Source organism: Eubalaena glacialis, chromosome 12 (genome assembly GCF_028564815.1).
Source record: "Eubalaena glacialis isolate mEubGla1 chromosome 12, mEubGla1.1.hap2.+ XY, whole genome shotgun sequence".
Taxonomy (NCBI): domain Eukaryota; kingdom Metazoa; phylum Chordata; class Mammalia; order Artiodactyla; family Balaenidae; genus Eubalaena; species Eubalaena glacialis.
In genome coordinates, this window is record NC_083727.1 from 35558878 (window position 1) to 35577610 (window position 18733).

Consider the following 18733-nt stretch of genomic DNA (forward strand, 5'->3'; position numbering starts at 1 on the left):
TTATTATTATGTGGCAACACTAGGATTAAAACCCAGCTTTTTCACAACCCATTGGTTTTTGCCATGCTGAATTTGAAGTATTAGCAGAATGTGAAATTTCTAGTAGGTTTTGGGACTCTACATGAAAACAGTAGTTGAAGCAATGGGAATGGTTGAGACTTCCAAGCGAGAAATTGGAGATAAAGGAGAGAAAGAGAATCATGGATTGCATTTTTGGTAATAGCATTTAGCTGAATAAAAAGAGATAAAGAAGAAAACTGGAAAATAACAATCAAAGAAATAGGAAGAGGATCAGGAGTGGAAATGTTGCTAGAAACTGAGAATATCAAAGTGCAGAAACTGGTCAAAGCAAGATGCTGTATATATTATGGAGACACAGAGGAAGATGAGGATAAGGAAAAGCCATTTAATTTAACAAATAGGAGATTGTTAGAAACCTTTGAGGAGAGTCTTTTGAGAGAAGGCTGAAGACCACATTATACTAGGTTGAAGAAAGTATATGAGGGAAAAAAGAAGAGGCAATGAGTTTACACTATTAGGAAACTTGTTTTTTATGTTTATGTTCTTAGGGGATCAGAGTTTGGGATAATAGGTGGGTTTGTCTTATGCCTCTTCCCTCCAAATTACCCTGAGTAGAACTCTCCTCTTTTCTGGGGTATATGACTTAGGTGTGAGAGTTACTCTCTCTCTCACACCTAAGTCTTTACTGATGGCTCACGCAAAGCTGAGCTCAAGGAACCCTAGAAGATCAACACAATTAAATACTGCACCATTTGCATTTCAGACAGCTTCAAAGAGTTTTAAATGAAAACCTCATTTTAAAAAGTTTGGTATATTTTTGGCTTTATTACTTTCTAAATCCTGAAAGTGTTTTTTAATAATTTCTTATATAATACATTTGCATTGTATCTTTGTGTTTATTCTTATTTAAAGGATGGAATGGCCGTATGCATGTTCATGCAAAACACCTTAACAAGATTTATGAGGTAACGTATCTTTGTTTTTAAAATATAATTTCTAAAAGACCAAAAATAGCTCTTCATTCTATGCTTTGCAGTGGTTAAAAAATAGTCACTGATTTTCTAATCATATTTATTCTAATGATGAACTATTTGTGCCATCAAGGATTGTCATATAATTAAATGTTACTGAAGGACATACAAGTATGTCTCTTAAAAAATAAGAGACGAGAGATAAAAAGAATTAAAGACATAGCACTTTTCCCTAAAGAGCTAATATTTAGGTATAATCTGGCTATATTTAAGTATAGACATGGGAAAGTTAAATACTGATACTAGAGCAGAATAGACACTGGTCAAGAGATGACACATAAAGATTACCTAATATTCAAAATTAGTAGAATGTATAGTGAAGTGGTCTGTATCCGCAAGGAGATAGATAAAGAGTTACCAATTGGAGAAGGCTTTTACAGATTTCTGAGGAAGATGGATTCACTTTGCACCTAGATGAGGAAGAAAAAGGAGAAAATTTTGGGCCTGTCATTTTGCATTTGGGGTTACAAACTATGAAATGATTGGGCTGATTAGCTTTCTACTTCTATATTCTGAATGTAAACAATTTAAATATAATTAAAGCTAAGGAAATTCATATTTAGCATACTTGTTAATTGGACGTCACTGTATTTTTGGTACTCTTTCTATGTGAGTCTGGAAAGAAAAGTGGAATCAACATTACTATTTAAAATACCTTCTTCATTGTCTTAGCTCCTATTCATCTACTTCTCCCTATTACATTTGACTTTTTCTTAAATAAATCTCAAAACTTTTGGTTTTTTTAAAAAAATAATCCTTTTTAGGGACTTCCCTGGTCCCTAAAATGCAGAGGACGTGGGTTCGATCCCTGGTCAGGGAACTAAGATCCCACATGCTGCGGGGTAACTAAGCCCATGCGCCACAATTACTGAGCTCGCGCACCTCAACTAGAGAGCCTGCGTGCCGCAAACTACAGAGCCCACATGCTCTGGAGCCCGTGTGACACAACTAGAGAGAGAAAAAACCCCACATGCCACAACTAGAGAGAAGCCCGTGCCCCACCAGGAAGAGCCCGCACACTGCAACGAAAGATCCTGCGTGCCGCAACTAAGACCTGATGCAGCCAAAAAATAATCCTTTTTATTTGGAAGCAGTGTGTGTTAAGAAATTTGCAATTACTTTAGACCTGCACCTTTTCATTTTGGTTAGACCTACATAAAATTCTATACTTTCAGAACATTTTAAATTCACCTTTTAAATACACACTTTGCAAAGTGGGTCTTTGCAAACACAAAAGGTTAAGACTTATTTTTACTTCAGAACCATTCTTTTATATAGGATCAGTCTCTGGATCATTTCAGTGAGTAATGAAAACATTTTTGATAGGAACCTTCAATAACAGTTCTGGAGCTCAATCTTCTGTTCCACAATTCTTCCTTTTGGATACAGCCTTAATTTTCCCATTCATAATTTGATATCAATAAAAATGGACTAAGACAATATCATATTGAATTATTGCCGATTGCCAGCTGCTGAAAAGTTGCAGGAGCTGTATACAGGCCTACCTCAGAGATATTGCAGGTTAGGTTCCAGACCACTGCAATAAAGCGATATGGAAATAAAGCAAGTCACAAGAATTTTTTGGTTTCCCAGTGCATATAAAAGTTATGTTTACGCTCTACCATAGTCTATTAAGTATGCGATAGCATTATGTCTAAAAAAAATGTACATACCTTAATTTAAAAATACTTTATTGCTAAAAAATGCTAACCATCATCTGAGCCTTCAGTGAATTGTAATCTTTTTGCTGGTGGAGGGTCGTGTCTCAGTGTTGACGGCGGCTGACTGATCAGGCTGGTGGCTGCTGAGGGCTGGGATGGCTGCGGCAGTTTCTTAAAATAAGACACCAGTGATGTTTCCTGCATCAGTTGACTCTTCCTTTCATGAATGATTTCTCTGTAACATACAGTGCTGTTTGATAGCATTTTACCCACAGAGGAACTTCTTTCAAAATTGGAGTCAGTCCTCTCAAACCCTGCCGCTGCTTTATCAAATAAGTTTATTTAATATTTTAAATCCTTTGTTGTCATTTCAACAGTCTTCACAACATCTTCACCAGGGTAGATTCCATCTCAAGAAACCACCTTCTTTGCTCATCCATGAGAAGTAACTCCTCATCTGTTAAAGTTTATCATGAGATTACAGCAACTCAGTCACATTTTCAGGCTTCAGTTCTAGTTCTCTTGCTGTTTCCACCACATCTGCAGTTACTTCCCCCACAGATGTCTTAAACCCCTCAAAGTCATCCAAGAGATTTGGAATCAACTTCTTCAAACTCATGTTAATGTTGATATTTTGACCTCTTCCCATAAATCGCAAATGTTCTTAATGGCATCTAGAATGGTGAATCCTTTCCAGAAGGTTTTCAAGTGACTTTGCCCAGATCCATCAGAAGAATCACTATCTATGGCAGCTATAGCCTTATGAAATGTATTTCTTAAATAATGAGACTTGAAAGTCAAAATTACTACTTGATCCACAGGCTGCAGAATGGATGTTGTGTTAGCAGGCATGAAAACAGCATTAATTTCATTGTACACTTTCATCAGAGCTCCTGGGTGACCAGGTGCATTGTCAGTGGGCAGTAATAGTTTGTTTTTTGGTTTTTATACATTTATTTATTTTATTTATTTATTTTTGGCTGCATTGGGTCTTCGTTGTTGTGTGCGGGCTTTCTCTAGTTGCAGTGAGCAGGGGCTACTCTTTGTTGTGGTGCGCTGTCTTCTCATTGCAGTGGCTTCTCTTGTTGCGGAGCACGGGCTCTAGGTGCGCGGGCTTCAGTAGTTGTGGCACGCGGGCTCAGTAGTTATGGCTTGCGGGCTCTAGAGCGCAGGCTCAGTAGTTGTGGCGCACGGGCTTAGTTGCTCTGCGGCATGTGGGATCTTCCCGGATCAGGGCTTGAACCCATGTCCCCTGCGTTGGCAGGTGGGTTCTTAACCACTGCGCCACCAGGGAAGCCCTGGGCAGTAATAGTTTGAAAGGAATCTTCTTTTTCTGAGCAGTAAATCAGCAGTGGGCTTAAAATATTCAGTAAAACATGTTGTAAACAGATGTGCTGTCACCCAGGCTTTGTTGTTCCATTTATAGAGCACAGAGTAGATTGAGCATAATTCTTAAAAGCCCTAAGATTTTCAGAATGGTAAATAAGCATTAGCTTCAACTAGTAGTAACCAGCTGCATTAGCCCCTGACGAGAGAGTCAGCCTGTCCTTTGAAACTTTGAAGCCAGGCATTGACTTCTCTCTAGCCATGAATGTCCTAGATGGCATCTTCTTCTAATATAAGGTTGTTTTGTCTACATTGAAAATCTGTTGTTTGGTGTAGCCACCTTCATGAATTATCTTAGTTAGATCTTCTGGATAACTTGCTGCAGCTTCTGTATCAGCACTTGCTGTTTTATCTGGCGCATTTATGTTACGGAAATGGCTTCTTTCCTGAATTCTCATGAACCAACCTCTGCTAGCATCACACTTTTCTTCTGTATCTGCCTCACCTCTCTCAGTCTTCATAGAATTGCACAGAGTGAGGACCTTGCTCTGGATTAGGCTTTGGCTTAAGGAAATGTGGCTGATTTGGTCTTCTATCTAGACCAATAAAACTTTCTTCCTATCAGCAGTAAGGTTGTTTTGCTTTCTTATCATTCATATATTCACTGGAGTAGCCCTTTTAATTTCCTTCAAGAACTTTTCCTTTGTATTCACAACTTGGCTAACTGTTAGCCAAAGCCTAATCCAGCGCAATAAAGCAAAGCACAATGAAATGAGGTGTGCCTGCATTATACAAAAACATCCATTTATTTGGAAGAAAGTTGATATGTCTATAGTTTAAAAATATATAATGATTTGGGGAGGTATTTTGATAAGCTTACATAGCATTTAGTATGAATTATTATATCTTCATTATTATACTGTTTTGCTCATGATACATTGGCTAATAGTTCTATACTTTGAGGTGTGATTATTTTTATAAACATAGTTCAGTAATTTTGTTTCTATTGCATCTTAAGTTTTAAAAGTATTTGTAATTCACATCCATTTTTCCTTTTTCCTTCAATATACAGACTTCCTTTAATAAGTGTTGCACTAGTTCAAGGTCGGGCACTGGGTGGAGGAGCGGAAGTTACTACAGCCTGTGATTTCAGGTAGGGTAAAAACTGTGTTACTCCTTGCACAGGCATAATTAACATATGCTCAAATTCATTTTTTGCCTGAATATCAATATTTTATTTATTCTTAAACAGGATAATCAATTAATGAATATTTTCTTTTTGCCAATCATTAAAGTAGATAATTTTAGTCAGTCTAGTATAACTCCGTAATTACTTCATTACTATGCATTTCAAAAAGTTAACAAAAGGATCTGAATAAATCAAATCCATATTAGCAAAGTCCCTGGGGAAGGAAACCAAGAAAATATATGAAACTTTAAGATTCCCAAGAATTATACAAGAAAAGTAAAGAACTAAAAAAACCCAGAGAAATAAAGAAAAAAGAATGGAGAAAGAGACTGCTTAAGTCTTCCTCTTACAAATAACAAGAGGTTTTCTGAGAACTATTTCCTATCTTTACTGTGATTTGTAGTAACTTTGTGGAGATTTTGGGCTGATTAGGGAATTTAATTAGAGAAAGTTATTTGGGACCAATTAACCTTTCAGTCCCTAGAATTCGTTTTAGTATTGGCTAGCTGTACTTCATAGGAATGACACAATTTTCATAAGGCCTTCTATAGTTTGGTTTTGTGTGTATAAAACATAAATGTTCAGTTTAATGACTTGCTACAAAACAGGAACCTATGTAACCATATTATAGGTCAAGAATTGAAACATTACCGGCACTCCTGAACCCCCATACATGCACCTTCTAAGTCATAGAACCTTCATTTCCATCTATAGGAAACTATTACCCTGTATTTTATGATAATTACTTTCTTACTTTCCTGTATAGTTTTATAAGTTAACTATTCTATAACCAATATATTCTATTTTTTTTTCTGTTTGAACTTCATATAAATGGCATCATATACTAATAGAAATACTATGAGGAAAGATTCAGTAAGCTAATTCATGCAAAGTAGTAACATTTTATTGATATATTAATTTTTCTTTTTTAAATTTATGACAGGTTTCAATTTATAAGTTGAAATATATCACTTTGTATTCACATAAATCGGGATTTTAAAATAGTTTTGGTGTATAAGACAATTTACAAAGATCCCAGTCTCTTTGAAAACTAGTACTTACTAACTGGGGAGGATTCTTGTACACAACGAAAAATGGCCATTTCACATGACAGTGACCTCTGCTGTCATCAGTGCAGATTGCATTAGGAAGCTACATTTCATTCTTTGAGGAGGAAGCAGTTATTGGCTTCATGGACAATATGAGACTAAATACAAATGCTCTGTGTGTGAAAGGATTAAATGCTTTCTTACTTTACCCTGAAACACAGGTACTTGTGGAATATATAATTTAAATATATAATTATATAATATATCTAAGATATAAAGTATATGTTTAAGTATAATTTAATATATTTAAAGAATCCTAAGGTATATGTGAGTATACATTATTACACTTAAAAATTCTCTACATAAGAAAAAAAACATTCTCTGCATAAAAGTAAGTGCAAGTTAAAACTATAGATGTACTCTGGAGAAAGTTTGCCCTCTAACACAGAGTCTGGTGTTCATCTTTAAGCATTTATTAGACTTTTGCATCATCCTTTATATTCATTCCTGACCTGTGTTTGGGTACAGTTAGGGTTTAGGCCAAAAGGCAAAATCACAGAAAAAAATAGAGATTATTTAGTCCTTTAATACTGCTAATTTACCTTGCTATGTTATTCTCTAAATGAAGTGTCATATGTTCCTAGAGCCTCATAAAATATTTAGTTGTTTTGATTATGAGTTGTCTGAGGGTACTGCCCTCATCAGATATATTCAGTAACATAACCAGATACAGTCACTTTTCCAATGAAGACATACTTATTTGTGGACCAACTACTTGGCATATACAGACCCTCATATTAAATTGCATTCAGTAGAGTCATTCATTAAACATAGTTTAGCACCATGGCTAGCTAGGCACTGCCATTTAAGAAACTTGTATGTCTTGGGGTTTTGTTTAGTTTTTCTAGTAATACAGTATTATTACATTTTATAAAATTTCTGATTCACAACTGATAAGAAATTTTAAAAAAATAGAAACTGATCCTTCACAAGAGAAGTGTGAAAAGCACTGTCCTAGACTATTCAGCCCTTTTAAATCTTTATACTAAATGCAAGAGTTCTTAAAAGATAAAGGCTAATAGAGAGGGTTGTATACTGAAGTACATTACTAGCCACAGTTACAAGGTAGTGATAAATCAGTACAAATTACTCTAGCTGATTTTCCCCCCAACTTGATCAGTACCCTGTCAGTTATCTTCTATGACAAATTATATTCTAAAAATACCTGCTTGTTATAAAAAAACCACCAAAAGCTCTCATAGCATTCTGCTAAAAAGATAAGTTCCTTCCTTAGGTTGGCTCTTTTTAGCTTAACTTTCTTACCTTGGAGAATTGCCTGGAATTCACTCAACTGACATTTTCATTCCTGCTGCTCTTCTATTACCAATGGAAACTATTTCAGAAGATGAGAATTAATCTTAATATGAATATTCCAAAGAATTGAGCTCATGCACCATTCTAGCATTACCCTACTCCCTGCCCCAAAACCCTTTAAGCACCAGCTGATAATACATGTATGAATTAATATGTCAGAAACAGGTCTACATGGCATATATAGACCCTCATACTAAATGGCCTTCAATTGAGTCATAATTTTCATTTAAACTTTCTTAGAGAAAATGGCTTTTTAAAAACATTTTCTAAAGCAAAACATTAACTTAGGAATTAAAAATTGGCATTCTACAGTGCTCACAATCTCGTCACTCTAACATTATCTTTCCCTTTAGTGACAAAATTGATGAGGAAATAAAAAGCTAGAACTGTATTAAAATCATTTGCTTCAAATTTTTAAATTTGTCTTGATTAATTAAAATATCTAGAATGAAATATAAATTAAGAAAATATTTATTTGAGTATTAGTTTTCTATTGCAGCCGTAACAAATTACCACAAATTTAGTGGCTGATAACAACATCAGTTTATCTCACACATGTATAGGTTGGAAGTCTGGCTGGGCTCAGCTGGGTTCTCTAAACCTGGTCACACAAGGCCCAAATCAATATGTTGGCTGGACTGGGCTCTGAGGGCTCTGAGGGCGCATCTACTTCCAGGTTCATCCTGGTTACAGCGGGCAGAATTCAGCCCCATGCGCTTGTAAGACTGAGGTCCCTGTTTTTCTGTCAGCCTGTCAGCCAGGGGCCAGGCTTAGCTCTTAGAGGATGCCTGCATTCCTTCTCATGTTTTCCATGTGGCCCCCCTTCAGCAGTGGTGGGTTAAATAAGTTCCTTTCATACTTTGAATCTTTCTCACTTTCCCCTCTGCTGCATCTCTCTGACTCCAGCTGGAGAAAGTTTTCTGCTTTTAAGAGCTCATGTGGTTAGATTAGGCCCACTCAGGTAATCCAGGATAATGCCCCTATTTTGATGTATGTAACCTTAATTACATTTGCACAGTCCCTTTTACTATGTTTACTATGCACAGCTTCCAGGGATTAGGGCCCAGACATCTTTGTGGGACCATTCTACCTACATCATATAGGCTTGGCATAGAGAATATAGTTGCCAGATTTTTTGCTTTTATAATTCCTATTTGATCACCAATTAAAATTGGTAACTTTGTTACTCTAAGCTACCTTTGTAAACTCTTTTTAAACTCTTATTTAGGTACTTTTTAGAAAACATTAATAATAGTTCCTATATACACCAAATTTATAAAGGTTCATTGATATAAACATTATTTTAAGTGTAACTATAGTATGGTTTCTTAGATTGGTTTCAAGCTCAAGTTTCCAGAATGCGTTTTAGGAGGTACTTAGAACACTCATTCCTTGATTCTGCTTTCTGTCTTATTCCATATCATTCAAAAAAAGGGGGTCGGGGTGGGACAAAGGGGAGAGAAAAGAAAATCTCTCAGAACTACCCTAGAAAATAGAAAATGACAAACTCAGACTGCTTGGCTTTTCAGCATCAACTTTTGGCAATCAAAAGCATGTAAACAGTTTAATTACATGTCTAATATTTAGTTTTTGCTACTTAATTTGGGATAAGAGAGAAACTGGAATTGCATTTTTTGTTTGGAAATACAGTCAGCCCTCTGTATCTGCGGGTTCCAAATTCAAGGATTCAACCAAGGATTGAAAATATTCTGGAAAAAAAATTCCAGAAAGTTTCAAAAAGCAAAGCTTGAATTTGCCACGTGCTTGCAGCTGTTGACATAGCATTTACATTGTATTAGGTATAAATAATCTAGAGATGATTTAAAGTATATGGGAGGATGTGCGTAGGTTACATAAAAATACTACACTATTTTATATGAAGAAATTGAGCATCTGAGGATTTGATATATGTGGGGGGGTCCCGGAACCAATCGTGGAATGAACAGAGAATTTTCCTATACCATATTATGACTTAAATTCACCGATTTTTAACACTTTGCTGTTTTGTTTTTCACCTCGTGTGTGTGTGTGTGTGTGTGTGTATACGTATGTTTTATATATATATATAATAATTTTTTTTCTGAGAAATTTGAGTAGGTTGCAAACGTCTTGCCCTTTTGCTCCTTTAAACACACACACACTCACATAAATATATATTCTTTTTTAAGAACTAGAGTATTTCCTTATTTAACCACAGCACAGTTGTCAAATGCAGGAAATTTAACATCAATGCCATACTTTTATCTAACATACTATCCATATTCCAGTTGCGTCGATTCAGCAGTAATATCCAGTATAGCACTCCTGGACTTTTCCTCCACTGCGAGATCATGTACTGCACTTAGTTGTCAGAGTTCTTCACATTCAGAACTGAGATAATTGTTTTTTAAGCCAATAAGTTTGTGTTATAACATCAATAGTAAATAATACAGGTGATGATATTTTTAAAATGTTTATTGTCCTTTCTGATTGTAAAAGGATATGTGTGCATTCCGGTGAGTATGAATCACCTGGGGATTTTATTAATACGCAGTTCTGATTTCATCTCGGGGTGAAGCCTGAGGTGATGCTGATGTTGCTGGTCCACAGACCACACACTGAATAACAAGGTTCTAGATTATTTTGAAAATACTTATTTCAAACATATTTTACATATTGTAAAATATACTTTACTGTACATTAAAAAATTGTTTTAAAATGTACAGTTAGAGACTAAAAATTAAAGTTGTTGCCATTCAAAGATAATTAGCATTAGCACTGTGGTGTGCTTTCTTCACATCTTTTTAAAACAGACGTATAACTTTCTATATTTTAAAAATTAGGATATGACATATAGTTTATATTTAATGTACTTGGAAAACATGAATTTAATAAATTGAAAATGTTCCATCAGTTTGGATTACTAAAATATCCTTCTTTGTTTCTAATTTTTCTCTATTATGATTAATGCTGTGATAACTGCCTTACAATATAAATAAGGCTTTGTCCTTTTAGATTATTTCCTTAGAATAAATCCTAGTACTTATTAAATAGTTCAAGTACTTAGTCAAGGGATGTGAAAATGTTTAAGGTGTTTGATATATGGTGCCAAGTTATCCTCCAGGAAAGTTTAAGGTGTTTGATATATGGTGCCAAGTTATCCTCCAGGAAAGTTTCTGCCAATTTATACAACTACCAGCAGTATATGAGTGTCTGAGAGCATCCTTTCTTACAATGAGTGTCACTTTTATAAAAGATCTTTTCTAATTTTGATAATCAAAAATTAAATTTTATTTTAATTTGCATTTTTAAAGGTTTCAGTGAGGCATAAATTTTCACATGTTCATTGATGTGTGTGTGTGTGTGTGTGAATTGTCTGCAGTTTCTTTTTGCTCTTCTTTGGAGTTTCTAAGATTTAGCTGTTTATACACTGGATGAAAAACACATTTTTATTCCTCCATCTCCCTAGAGAAATAAAATTCTCAATTATGCAATTTAGAGCCTGCCTATCTAATTTGTTTTCAATCTCTAACATTGCTTTCATGAATATAAATAACCCTCAGCCAAAGGTATTAGCATTTCCAGCTGCTACCCATTAGTTCAAAGTATGTTACAAAGGGAGCTATAAACAGCCTTGTCCCAAGGGAGCTACTGTAGGTAGGGTAGCTCTTTTCTTAAAATACTAACTTAATAAGTAAAACACAAAATACACATAATATACACACTTGCACAAATGTGCGCGTGCACACACACACCAACCAGCACATCCCAGAGTCATTAGAAAACAAATTCCATTTTTGCTGCGGCAGTGCCTGTTCTCTAAATATGAGATGTCCACCTTAGGAAGCAGTCACGCTGCCCACGCATGTTGCTTTGTTTTGTAGTTATCACCGTATTATGCGGAAAGACTTATTTTAGAGCCGTGATATCAAGAAAATGCACCTCTGAGCATGCTAGGATTACTATTAAAATCAGACTTTATATTCCCAAAACATTTTACTGTCTGTTTCTGTCTCACTGTAGCACCACCACACACACACATGCACACACACACACACAATATTCACTCATTCAACCACATACTCTCTTACTCAAGCAGTCTCTTTGCATAACATACTCGGAGCCTCATGAGAACAATCAGCTGAGAGCAGGAAATCAGAACAGTGAGCTATGGGGAGAATCTTTGGCATCTTTCCTTCTATTTTCCTTAATTTGTCTTATGTTGTGATGGCAGGTAGAAAACAGGAGGAAGGAGGTGCCAGGAAAGTACATGCACAAACAAATAAGTGTCTGTGTTCAAGGCATGATTTTAAAGTATTGTTTGTGATCAGATATGTTGTTGCTATTATATAATTTTATGTGCCATATTTCCCCATATCACCAGTTTGCTTTGTTATATTTGGTTTGTTCTTAATACCATGTAAAAGGACCAGCAATTTCTGGCCCTAAAGTTTATTTAAATCAATGATTTCAGACTTTAAATTTATGATATCATGTGATTTAATTTTGTAACAGGACTGCTTTCTTTAAAATTTTTAAATATTTCAGCCTTTACTTATATTGCACGGTATTCCTTAAGTTAGTCTTAGAGAGATATATGTCTATTTTTCTTTTTTTAAATCAACTTGGAATCTTCTGCTTCAGCCATATCTATAACAGAACACAGTTTTATTTCTACCTTTATTTGGAAATGAAAAATTGTATATATTTTGTATTCTCCATTAACAGATATTGAAGAAAGGTAGTATATCATTATTTGCTGGGCTTCCAGTGCGAGTATAGCTCTTTTACATTCAATACTTTAGGGACTGAGTGAGTTTAGTCCAGGAAACAACTTTATAATGTCTTTCTAGCAGAAATACTGCTGTATTTGTAGTGACTTATCTATTAATGTAACCAACTTGATAATAATAAAAGCTAGTACAATTTTTTTTTTCTTTTTTTAGAGATATGTTCCCTGTACATTCACAGTAATTATTTTGGAATCTAGTCTTTGTTTTCAGATTCCTGGGGGATATTTTTCTTTTCTTTTTTTTTTTAATTTTTATTTATTTATTTATTTATGGCTACATTGGGTCCTCGTTTCCGTGCGAGGGCTTTCCCTTGTTGCGGCAAGTGGGGGCCACTCTTCATCGCGGTGCGCGGGCCTCTCACCATCGTGGCCTCTCTTGTTGCAGAGCACAGGCTCCAGATGCGCAGGCTCAGCAGCTGTGGCTCACGGGCCCAGTCGCTCCGCGGCATGTGGGATCCTCCCAGATCAGGGCTCGAACCCGTGTCCCCTGCATTAGCAGGCAGACTCTCAACCACTGCGCCACCAGGGAAGCCCCGCTAGTAAAATTTTTATATTCCAAATAAAAGTATAAATAATACTGTGTTCTATAGATGTGGCTCAGACAGAAAATTTCACACTGATTTTTTTTTAAACATATATAAACACAATTCCTCTAAGAGTCTGTTTAAAAGAATTGTGGTGTATATGTGTTCTAAGTAACTTTCATATATTAACCATTTAATACTCATGGTAATTCTATGGCATAAGTACTATTGTTATATCTATTTTATAAACAAGCATACTGAGGCCCAGGGATGTTAAGTAATCTACTCTTCCTCATCCTCTTTATACCATGTGTCTTTTTTCTTTGCTGTATTTTTCAAGGTGTAAAATGCAGCCGGTCTAGTGGCCAAGCCAGGCAGTCTGGTTTACATCTATGCACTTCACATCAAGGCTGTACTCTATCCCAGTGCAGTTATTTATGTGTTTCTAACTCTTTGCCACAGAGATCAGTAAAAGTACCTTTCTTTAATAATAAACATTTTTTTAAAACTTTTTTATAACTTTTACTAAAAAGCTTCCTGTTTTAGTAAAATTTGGTAATTGTTTTAAAATTGTTTTTCTTGAATACATTTGTTCAAAGTCCTGCAACTTATAGCTAACTCATCAGAAAGTAGTAGCACAATGAACAGTCCTTTCAGGTATCAACATCGACTTTGCAACACCTGTCAAAGGTGATACTCTTCCTCAAGTTATGGATAGTTTTTCCTATAACACTGATGCATCCATACTGTAACACCAGGTATATCCACATTTGATTAATTTCCTCATCTCCCCTCTCCCAAGGTGTCACAGGAAATTTTCAGCTTTGCCAATAATAATGACACTAATAAACAGATGATACTTATAATTCTTTTACTTTTCAAAATAAGAGAGTTTAATATGGTTTTATAAATGAGTCGGCTATAAGGCTTCAGAATCTTAAGATTCAGGTCTTCCAGTTTTCTACATAGATTAATAGATTATCCCTTGCAATAAATTACATTACAGGTGGTACCAGGTAACTGCATCTAAACTCTAGCAGTAATTAGTATATAATCCTATAAGGCCTATCAGGAAGCAGTTTCTGTTTTTGGATGCATCTTGTTGATATGATGTTTTCTTCATAAATTCTGGTTATCACCATTGAAGATTTTATATTTAAACTAACTTTTAGGTTAATAAAGAGTATTGTGAAAGGTTGTCATCTGAATGTTCCATATTTCTCTCATTGTTAGACTAAACTACTTTGTGTTTTGTCACTAATACATTTTTTGGTCATATTTTCTAATGTATTGATAATATGTACATCAGTACACAAGTACACCCTAGGCATGACATATAAAGAATGGATGTCAGAGTTTGATCACAATAGGTATTTTTATAAAGATCACCTCAGGATTTGTTAGAGTTATAAAATATGATTCAAAAAATCATACCTCACCTTGTAAAATAAGGCAAAAGGGAAAAACCACACATGGTATAAAGATGGTAATAAACATTCTTCTTTAGAAGCAAATAATTCCAAATATAAATATGCTTACATATATAACTTTTGTTGTCATAATTTCATCTACGTTATCCCAACATCTAGAACTTTAACCAACTTTTATGTTCAGCTGATTTTAAATGAATTTTTCCCTGACATAATCCTTTTCTGTATTGTAGGCATAGATCTGAGCCATCAGTGTCAATTCCAGTATATAATAAGGAACTGTGACACATTTAATTTATTCTGTGAAAAGCCTTATAGGATTTTCAATATTAACAATATTCCTATTTCCAAGTCTATTAGACATTATTGTAATTTCTATTCTACTTTCTTAATTTTTGACCTTGATTTCTGTTTACTGTAAGACAGTACTCCTCTCACAACTTGGGGCTAGATTCAGATTAAGACACTTGTCCTTTCTTCCCTCCCATTTAAAAATTATTTATTGAAAACTACTATTTTCATGGCTATTTGCTTCTAATAGCAGTTGTCCATAATTGAGGCAGATTTTCTCTTACGGGAATTCACAGCTGTGAAGAGAAAGTTCTCTTTCCCAGTGGGTTAGTAAATAGGCTTTTGTGAGAATTCTCTACTGGAATATTTCTCTTGATTAAAGGGTCAGAGACTGAAAGTCTATTGTTCTTGGTGCTAAAAGAACCAAACCACCTGCAGCTAAGCATTGAACTCTTTGGAAAACCAGAACTATCTTAAAGTCTTCGTTTTTGTAATGAGTAGTTTGAAAGCAATAATTTTTCTTAAAAAATTAAAATTCAGACATGACCTTTGGTCCAAATTAGAGATTTTAACATAGTGAATGCATTGAAGCATGCAGTCCAAATAAAACTCATAGCTGCATTCTCTAAACAGTATAGCTTTATGCAGCCTATTAATACTATACACATATTTAACTGGCAAATGTGATTTCTGTGCCCCCTAATCTCTTTGTGTTTATTCCCTTTTATTGTTCCACTTGATTATTAATCCCCCTATTCATAAAAGTCCCAAGATTTGGGGGAAATGAATCCCTGCTATAGGAAATCACTCAAGTCCAACCCAAGCCACTATCAACTTTAATGGTATCCCTGCTTCCACTCTCATCTAGTTAACTATTTTATGTACTGTGAGGTTAAGAGCACACATAATGAAGCTAACTTACTTGGATTTAAAGTTCTGGTCCTGCTATAGCTGCATGGCCTTGGGTGCGCTATTTATTCAATCGCTGTTGCCTCTGTTTCCCTCTGTAAAATGAGCATATTACTGTACCTCACATGGTTGTTCTGAGGATGTTAACATAAAGTTCCTTAAATAGTTGGTGTGCTATTAAATGCTAAATAGGCTGCTCTTACAAAACATCAGATACTACTCCTTTGGTCAGCTTCCTCCTAAAGAGCTTCACACTTAAAAAATAAAACCTGACCACCTATCTGAGTGCCTGTAAGCTTACCTGTCTGATTTCATCCCCCATTACTCTCTGTTGGCTCTATTCAAGCTACATTAGCCTGTTCCCCAGAGATACTAAGCAGTTCTACTTCAAGGCCTTTGCACTTGCAATTCCCTCTTCCTGGAATTCCCTCCCAGAATTTTGCATCGCTCACTCACTTGGGTAGCTGCTCAAATATTCAGAGGACTTCTCCATCTCAAATAGCACACACCCAACACACATAGCCTCATTCTCTAGTTCCTTGCCTCATTTTCTTTATAGCATTTATCACCACTGACATTATATTGTTCAGTGTCTTTCCTAACAGGAATGTAAACTCAGCATAGGGATTTTATTTTGGTCATTCCTGTAGTCCCGCATCTAGCATTGGTAGTGCTTAGGAAATATTTGTTGGAAGAGTGGATCAATCAATTCTGAGTTAAAAAAAAAAACAAAACATTTTTTTTTCCCGAGGACTATTTAGTTTAACTTACTATGCATTTTTTTTCATGGTATGCACCTAACATTCCTTACTCCCATATTTTCACTTTAATCCAGGTTTTCTCAGTAGGCCACCACTCACTTGAGAAAGATACACTTTGGGCTCTTAGAAGTAAACATAAAGATTAGATTCTTATATGCAAAGTAAAAGATAAGCGAGCACAAGAATGTTGACCTTGTTTTCAAAGGGAAGTGCTAAATACTGTGCAATAAATTGAATTCTATACTTAGCCAGATTTTTTGAACATTGTTTTTAATACAACACATCTACCTGTAAAGATCTATGGAGATTTCAGATCAGATTATGAATAGGTAGTACTTTGTGACTAAAGCATATATAGTTTCAATTAAGTTTTTTCTTTTCTCTTCTGCAGATTAATGACTACCGAGAGTGAGATCAGATTTGTCCACAAGGAGATGGGTATAATACCAAGCTGGGGAGGTACTACCCGGCTAGTTGAAATCATTGGCAGTAGACAAGCCCTCAAAGTGTTAAGTGGGGCCCTTAAGCTGGATTCAAAAAAAGCTTTACAAATAGGAGTGGTTGAGGAGGTCTTGCAGTCTTCAGATGAAACCGAATGTCTCAGAGAGGCACAAGAGTGGCTACAGCAGTTTATCAAAGGGCCACCAGAAGTAATTAGAGCTTTGAAAAAATCTGTTTCTTCAGGCAAAGAGCTTTGTTTAGAGGAGGCATTACAGACTGAAAGAGATCTTTTAGGAACAGTTTGGGGTGGACCCGCAAATTTAGAGGCTATTGCTAGGAAAGGAAGGTTTAATAAATAGTTTTTAAAAATATGTACTGCAAGTAAAACTCCAATGATTAATATGTATAAAAGTCAAATGATATTAAATATGAATGTCAAAACTACTTTGAAGGCTACTATTAGTATTTGGGTTTTTAACAACTGTTTGAATACCTGAACTCATTGGCCTAGTTTTCAGTCTATTTGGGTACTTACCAAGTAATTTTGAACATCTGACTAAAATATGCAACACTTTCAGCTTAAAAATTATTAGCAATTCCCAAATTCCCATATTAGTTCTTAGGCTATAACCAAAGACCAGTTTTTAAAAGAAAAAACTACACAAAATCTATTTCTGGTGTTATTTTTCATAAAGTCTTTGTCTTGCCTTACCTGGAAATAATTTACAAAAATAGCTTAATGAAACTTAGAGAGCAAAAGTGGAGAGGGGTCAGGGGACAGGAAAATATGCAAAGGTTATGATTAGTCCTTTTCTTCTGCTCCAAGCAGCTGGAGTAAAGAAGTCATGGGTAACAGCCCTTCTTTTAAATAAAGATGCTCCTCACCTCAACCCTCTACAAATTTGGACCTTATTTATTTGATCTTTTAAATAATTATTAGATTTCTATTTTAAATTATCTATGAAACAATGATAGTCACCATATAGAAAGTCTACTAACTACAGAATTGGCCAGTTCATTTGTGTGCTCCAGAATTTCCAAACCAGTAGTTAAGAAGTACTGTAGTTTACATAGTAATCAAATTTAACTTTGATCAAAACTGCCAAGGACTGCAGAGACTCAGGAAGCATCCTGTAACATACATTTGCATTTTACATCAGATTTCTGTTTTTTTCTGAAAAGTAGCTAGCGTTTCTTCTTTTATAACTAGCTATCTTTTAAAAGTAAAGTTAATAACAATGTGCAACTCAAACTTTTATGATCATCTCAGTAATACAGACTTTAAAAAACATAAGTCAAAGAATTAAGTCCTAATTCTAACCTATCACAACAAGAGGTAAAAGGATGGACCTAGAGTCTGTCATACAGAGTGAAGTAAGTCAGAAAGAGAAAAACAAATACCGTATGCTAAGGCATACATATGGAATCTCAAAAAATGGTACTGATGAACCTAGTGGCAGGGCAGGTATAAAGACGCAGATGTAGATAATGGACTTGAGGATGCAGTGAGGGAAGGGGAAGCTGGGACAAAGTGAGAGAGTAGCACTGACATATTACACTACCAAATGTAAAATAGCTAGTGGGAAGCTGCTGCATAGCACAAGGAGATCAGCTCAATGCTTTGTGACCACCTAGAGGGGTGGGATAGGGAGGGTGGGAGGGAGGCTTAAGAGGGAGGGGATATGGGGATATATGTATACATATAGCTGATTCACTTTGTTGTACAGCAGAAACTAACACAACATTGAAAGCAATTATACTCCAATAAAGATGTAAAAAAATAAAAAATTTTAAAAAGTGACAGTTTATATTTGCTATTGTAACATTCAATTCACCTTTGAAAAATCATATTAAAGACAACTTGTGTATGCTTCGTGATCCTACTGTTTTACTTAGGAAAATATAGAAGAGAAACTCAACGTTACTTTTCTTCAGAATCAAATTCTGGATTACCA

General features: G+C 35.2%; 1 protein-coding gene across 4 annotated transcripts in view; it reads left to right on the forward strand.

The window, feature by feature from the left end:
- The window catches only part of ECHDC1 (ethylmalonyl-CoA decarboxylase 1), a 43934-nt gene extending 25509 nt beyond the window's left edge, over nt 1-18425 (forward strand). For all 4 annotated transcript variants that reach the window (XM_061207118.1, XM_061207116.1, XM_061207115.1 and 1 more), the window contains 3 exons: nt 934-986; nt 5112-5192; nt 16729-18425. In XM_061207118.1, coding sequence (XP_061063101.1) covers nt 934-986; nt 5112-5192; nt 16729-17137 — 543 coding nt within the window. In that variant the 3' untranslated portion in view covers nt 17138-18425. The remainder of the gene's footprint in view (nt 1-933; nt 987-5111; nt 5193-16728) is intronic.
- The last annotated feature ends 308 nt before the right edge of the window (nt 18426-18733 follow it).